The sequence below is a fragment of the Danio rerio genome, chromosome 1 (assembly GCF_049306965.1).
Source record: "Danio rerio strain Tuebingen ecotype United States chromosome 1, GRCz12tu, whole genome shotgun sequence".
NCBI classification, from domain to species: domain Eukaryota; kingdom Metazoa; phylum Chordata; class Actinopteri; order Cypriniformes; family Danionidae; genus Danio; species Danio rerio.
In genome coordinates, this window is record NC_133176.1 from 13,197,730 (window position 1) to 13,205,000 (window position 7,271).

The 7,271-nt window shown below is 34.8% G+C and overlaps 1 protein-coding gene across 4 annotated transcripts in view; it reads right to left on the reverse strand.

Annotated features, from left to right (window-relative positions):
- Positions 1–7,271, reverse strand: part of ttyh3b (tweety family member 3b) — a 69,070-nt gene that overhangs the window by 7,022 nt on the left and 54,777 nt on the right. The window contains exons 12-14 of one of the 4 annotated variants that reach the window (XM_073949200.1): positions 6,156–6,280; positions 1,838–2,017; positions 77–152 (exon numbers count right to left, since the gene is read on the reverse strand). In XM_073949200.1, the coding sequence (XP_073805301.1) occupies positions 77–152; positions 1,838–2,017; positions 6,156–6,280 (381 nt within the window). Of the gene's footprint in view, positions 1–76; positions 153–1,837; positions 2,018–6,155; positions 6,293–7,271 lie in introns of all 4 variants that reach the window. The other 3 variants (NM_001037387.3, XM_073949201.1, NM_001431093.1) reach the window with 3 other exon arrangements.

Genomic DNA, 7,271 nt, shown 5'->3' on the forward strand with positions numbered 1-7,271 from the left:
GAGACTGCGCTTAACTGTGACTGTACACCTACAGACATGAGGTAGAGTGTTTGTGTAAATGTGCTTGTGCACTTACTGACGGCGGGGGGGATTCTCTGCCAATGAGTGGCGTGTTCTCGCACCGAGGGGTCTGAAAGTTAGCATTCTGGCTCCTGCGTCACAAACGAGACACCAGTTACTCTGACTCCCTCTTCATGGGAGGGATGTCCACACCGCGATGCTCTAAACTTTACAAATCTGACAGAAAGCGTTGAACTGCATGGTAGGAGCAATGCGCATTGAGTGATACCGCTATGCACTATACTGAATTATATCCACTGGATGGATATCGCTTGGATTCAGTGTAACGCATAACATAAGCTGAATTACCTACTTGAAAGTTTTTCATGCCATAATATGTTTGCCGATTAGGAACTTATAATATAGCTCCACACATATAGTTTTATTTATTAAAATCAAGGATGCACCGAAATTTCAGCAATTTTTGGGAAGCTAAAAAAGCTAAAAATCACTGACATAAACAGAGAAGTGTAATGAACTTTTCTGAACATTTTTGTGCCACCACATGGATAAAAACTTCACTGTGTCAAATGATTTGGCTGAAAATATTTGAATTGACACTGATACAAACTCTTAAATCTTAAGATTGAGCTTTAAGCTGCCGCAAGTTACAAATATTTAAAATATTGTAATTTTGAAACTCGCCAATATTTAAATGTTCTGCCATTAAATTACCACAAAGTTTTGTTACTTTAATGAGTGTTTCAACCACAAAAGATGTCAGTTAATCAGCTCACAGACAATTATGTTAGATTTTTTACACGAGGAAAGCAATTCAGGGTCCTTGTTGGTTAGCTAGAATAAACTGTAATTATAATTTAGGTGTTCAGGTGAAATTCCTTAAAGTGAATTTTGGCAAACAATGTTGATATTTAAAGGCACCAAAAGAAATCCACCCATAAACTAACAAGGCCTCGTCCCTTTTTGGACGAGTGTGTTTTGGGATACAGTGTTCAAAAATGTTTTTCAAATAATGTTTATTTGACATAAAGCCTGATAGTAATAAGGTTTTTTAAATAGAATATACAGTTGAAGTCAGAATTATTAGCCCCCCCTTTTAATTTCTTTTCTTTTTTAAATATTTCCCAAATGATGTTTAACAGAGCAAGGACATTTTTACAGTATGTCTGATAATATTTGTTCTTTTGGAGAAAGTCTTATTTGTTTTATTTTGGCTAGAATAAAATGAGTTTTTAATTTTTTAAACACCATTTTAAGGACAAAATATTAGCCCCTTTAAGCTATATTTTGTTTTTGATAGTCTACAGAAGAAACCATCATTATACAATAACTGGCCTAAGTACCCTAACCTGCCTAGTTAACCTAATTAACCTACTTAAGCCTTTAAATGTCACTTTAAGCTAAATAGAAGTGTCTTGAAAAATATCTAGACAAATATTATTTACTGTCATCATGACAAAGATAAAATAAATCAGTTAAAACTATTATGTTTAGAAATGTGTTGAAAAATATTCTCTCCGTTAAACAGAAATTGGGAAAACAAATTAAGCAAGAGGGCTAATAATTCTGACTTCAACTGTATATATTTTGGTCAATTTTCAGTTTCAGCTCAGAATCATTTCGGTGCATCACTTTGACTAACTTCTAGAAGTAAAACCCATGCAGTTTTAACAACTGATCTTAAACCTACTGTAAATACAGCAAAGCCCATGCAGTAATCTATGCTAGCGAGCCTATGCTACAGGAGCCGTAACAGCGGCACGGTCATTAAGATCCAGCCCATGCATTAGGATGAGGTTAGCGTGGCTACACTCACATGTACTCAGTGACTGGTGCGTTGCTGACAGTGTGTGCCGCAGCGGGGAGACTAGCCTCACTGCCGTAGGTGCTGCTGCCACAGCTGTACAGGCTAGGCATGTGCACGCGGTACAGGTTATCATGCGGCGCTCGCGAGCCGAGAGTGGCCGAAGTCTCATCACCATCCTCCTCCTCAGACCTTCAGACAAATGAGCACAGGTCAAACACGTGCCCCTGGGTCAGAGGGGAGCGCAGAAGGGCTTCTCCTTCACGCCATTCCTAATTAGACTCTACAGCATATTGATGGGAACTGCCAAGATTAAATGATCCATGCATTTGTTTTCTCTATTTTCCATTTACATGGCAAAGGGGCAAGTTCATTCAAGAGTGATTTTTTCAGATCTGTCAGGTAAATATATTTCCAATTTAGTAGTAAAACCACAACCCAAAATCAGAAAAAGTGGGGACCGTATGGAAAAGGCAAATAAAAAAAAGTATTGATTTTTAAATGTACTTTGACTTGTATTTCATTGCAGACAATACAGCAAACACTGTTTAAAGTGTTCCTCATGACTATTATTGTTTTGTTTTTTTTTTTCAAAATAAACATGTATACCAATTTTAGTTCTTGCAACAGATTAAAAAAAAAGTTGAAAAAGTAAAGCATTTACCACTTCGTAATGTTGCCATTCCTTTTCACAACACTTAAAAACGTTTAGGGACTGAAGACACCACGTTATGAAGTGTTTCTGGTGTAATTTTGTCTCATTCTCCCTGTAAATGTCTTAAGGTGGGCAACAGTACGCGGTCCCATTTTGTGCTTCAAAATGTGCCACACATTCTCTATTGGAGACAGGTCAGGACTGCAGACAGGCCAGTCAAACACCTGGTACCTGTATCCTCTGCTTTGCAGCCAGGACTTTGTAATGTGAGCTAAATGTGGTTTTGCTTGGTCTTGTTGCAATATGCATGGGCATCCCTGGAAAATAAGGCAGCATATTGTGCTCCAAAATCTCAATGTACTTTTCAGAACTAATGGTGCCGTCACAGAAGCGCAATGTTACCTTTGCCAAGGGCACAGACACAACCGCATACCATTACAGATCCTGTCTTTTAAACTTGCTGGTAACAGTCTTGATGATCCTTTTCTTCTTTGGTCTGGAGCACACAGTGTTCATTTCTCCCCAAAAAAATACCTGAAATACTGATTAATCTGACCACAGTACACATTTCCACTGTATGATAGTTCATCTCAGATGCCCCCGAGCCCAGAGAAGTCGACGACGCTTCTGTACATTGTTAACATAGGGCTTCCTTTTGGCACAGTACATTTTTAACTGGCATTTGTGGATGCAACTAAGTATTGTGGTACTTGACAAAGGTTTGCTAAAGTAGTCCTGAGTCCATGTGATGATATCACTTGCAGATGATTCTTGATGCAGTGCCGCCTGAGGGATCGGAGATCACAGCTCAGGCTTGCACCCTTGTATTTTATGCACTGAAATTCCTCCAGATTCCTTGACTCTTTTAATTATGCTATGCACTGTTGAAGGTGAAATATCCAAATGTCTTCCCATCTTTCTTTGAGAAACATTGTTTTTAAATATTTCAATAATTTTCTCACATATTTTTTGGCAAACTGGCGATCGTCTGCCCATCTTTGCCCCTAAAGGGCTTTTCTTGGATACTGCTTTTGTATTGAATCATAATTACAATCACCTGTTGACATCACCTGTTTCAAATGACATCCTTATTTAACCTATTTACCCGACTTTTTTTTGAATGACAGGAAAGGATGCTTATTTACAAATGAAATGAAGTTGACCAGACAAAACATTAAATATTTTGTGTTCATATTGTCAACAATGAAATACAAGTAAAATTAAATTTGTAAATCACTACTTTCTTTTTTTATTTGCATTTTTCATACTGTCCCAACTTTTTCTGATTTTGGGTTGTATATCTTACTCAATCCTGAGCAAGGGTTTTCATACAGGGGTATTGGGATACAAGAGAGTGCTGTGGGGGTCAATGGAAATATTTGGGAAGAAAAAAAGAATTAAAACAAATAAATAAACAAATAAATAAAACAAAAATACTAATGAATGAATGACTTATTAATATAAAAATATTTTTAAGTATTTTATTTATATTTATATTTTAAAAAAGAAATAAATAACTTTTTATGTAAACAATCTAATAGCTATTGAAGCAAAAATATAGTTAATGTAAATGCAATAAGTAATGGAAATGTAAAAGTTTTGATTTAAAAAATCTGATTAAAACAAATAATAAATACAAATTAGAATAAATTAAATAAGTAAATAAATACGATACTATAATGAGAAGAAAATAATTGAACTAAAATTTTCCTAAATAATGTAAATCATACAAGAAACTACATATTCTAGAATGGAGTCCCATATATGATGATCATTTTTCTGAAATTTATGAAATACTGAATTTAGAAGAATGAAAACCCCTGACCTGCAACTGCATGCATTCAGATCAAATCATCTCCATTCTTACACTGAATAGAACAAATCAAATCCTTTTAGCCAATCAAGTATATTTTTGAAAACATACTGCATGATAATTGTCAATGATGGTGATCAATAAATACATACTTTATTAAAAATATTTCACAATTTCAAAATATTCATCTGAGAAACATCTTTTAAATCGTTTTTCACAGAATTACGGTTTCCTTTTAAAAAAAGAGAAAAGAATGCAACCTTGATAAAGAATAAAGATTTAAATATATTTTAATATATATATATTTTTTTTATTATTATATATATATATATATATATATATATATATATATATATATATATATATATATATATATATATATATTTATTTATATATATATTTTTTTTTATATAATTTTTTTACAAATCTTGCCCCCAAAACTTTGATAAGTAGTGTGCATTATGATATGTTTATATTATATTCATATTAAAATAAACTTAAATCTCTTGATTATAAAGCCACTTTCAATATAAATTATTTTAAATGCTTATTCAATATATTGAATCAATTTGTTTATTAGATAAAACATTAAAAAATACATCAATACATGTTACCCAGGACCACAAAACTCCAGTCATGAGGGTAAATCTTTTTTAAAATTGTGATTCATATATTATCTGATTATCAATGATTGAATTGATGAATAGCCTGAGACACCACTATAAAAATATCTAATTATTGAGGAAATCTCATTTAAATCACCTTCAAAATTCTTAGCAATGCATATATTACTACTCAAAAATTCAATTATGATATATTTATGGTAGGAAATTTACAAAATACCTTCATGAAGCATGATCTTTACCAAATATTTTAGCATACATTTTTAATTTGAGATATTCCTACAAAAATATCTGTGCAACTCAACACTGGTTTTGTGGTCCAGGGCCACAAATATATAAAGAGATAACTCTAAATAATATTATAGCTATAAAGGAATACAGCCAAAATAATGCAATTCAACAGAACTTAAATAAATTTAAATAAAACTACTATTGATGTCCAACTCCATGTCCAATGGATTGTCCTCAGTAACCATTGAACGTCTGTAGTCATGCATTAAATCAAGAAACAACCACCATGAATCAGATTTGAAACATAAAGAAGGGGTATAAATAAAAAAATAAAAAATAAAAAGTGGATCTGTGAAGGTGTAGATTTGGATGCCACTTATGCTCAAAATACCCTTTTTTCGATGTGTAACTCTTTATCCAAACCACTCATCAACCACATCACCAGCATGTTTCAATGATGATGATACTCTTCAACAAACAGCACATCAGCCCTGCTTGCAGTTTCAAAAGAGTCCATAGGGAGGCAGCGTCTTCCAGCAAAATACAGCAGTCTGCCTTTGCACCGAATTTAGAAAGGGGACTCTTTGTTCTTTCCTTTTGCATAGAAACACATGCACTAGTGCTATACCACGAGTCAAATAACAAACCTCCATCATACTCCTTTTTCCAAATGTACTGCAGTTTTTCCTCCCATAAGCAAGCAATATTTAGGTTACCCATTAAGCGCTTCACAGCGAGTGTGTCTCTCACACATACGGTACTACAGGGCAGTGGGTTTTCCAAATCTATGACACGAAAAGGGATGGATGACAAGACAACAGAAGCTACACGCAGTCATGAGAAAGATGATTAATATGTGAAAACAGAAGGAGCAGATGTGAAAATAAAAGCATTAAACACACACATGACTGGCGGACAATTCTCTGTCCATCAAGTTGACCTGTTTAAAGCTGTTTTTCCCTTCTCCGGCCACCCCTAATGTCATTTTTGGCACATCTTCCCTCTCACCTCTTGCTCTGCCAGGTGTGTGGCACACTGCAGACGATGGAGCTAAACATTAGCGCGGTGACGAATGAGAACAGGACCAGATAAATGAGACCCTCGACTCCATCATAACACAGTCCGGTCAGAGCCTGCACATAGTCCTGTGAAACAGACATAGAAGTATAGCTTTAGAGGTCGGGACACACTAACAAGTGACATCCTTTTATTTACACAGGAAGGACTAACACAATCATGGGCAGTAATACATAGGATTTCCTTGAACTTTAGTCACGTTTATGTCCCAAAAAATGTATGGTTGTTTGGTTTGAGTTGGGTTATGGTCAAGTTAGATTTTTTAAAGTATATTATGACCCCTAGGCATGCATTTATGTCATAATACATTCTAGGGATTGTCCAGATCCATTCACATAATCAGAAATCGGGGTCGATTAAGGGGTTTTAGACTCTATTAGAATCGGATGTTACCTCACAATCAGGACTCGAACATATATATATATATATATATATATATATATATATTTACATTTACATTTAGTCATTTAGCAGACGCTTTTATCCAAAGCGACTTACAAATGAGGACAAGGAAGCAATTTACACCACTAAGAGCAACAATGAATAAGTACTAAAGGCAAGTTTCAGGTCTGTAAAGTCTAAGAAGGGAAGTGTTAGTAATTTTTTTTTTTTTTTTTTTTTTTTTTTTTTTTTTTTTTTTTTTTTTTTTTTTTTTTTTTTTTTTTTTTTTTGTACAGTTAGTGTGATATTCAAATAGGCAATTGCAGATTAGGAAGTGAAGTGGAGACTAAATAGTTGAGTTTTTAGTCGTTTCTTGAAAATAGCGAGTGACTCTGCTGTTCTGATGCAGTTAGGGAGTTCATTCCACCAACTGGGCAGATTGAGCGTGAGCGTTCGCGAAAGTGATTTTTTTCCTCTTTGGGATGGAACCACGAGGCGACGTTCATTCACAGAACGCAAGTTTCTGGAGGGCACGTAGATCTGCAGAAGTGAGTGCAGATAAGAAGGTGCTAGGCCAGAAGTCACTTTGTAGGCAAACATCAGAGTTTTGAATTTGATGCGAGCAGCAACTGGCAGCCAGTGCAAACGGACTAGCAGCGGAGTGAC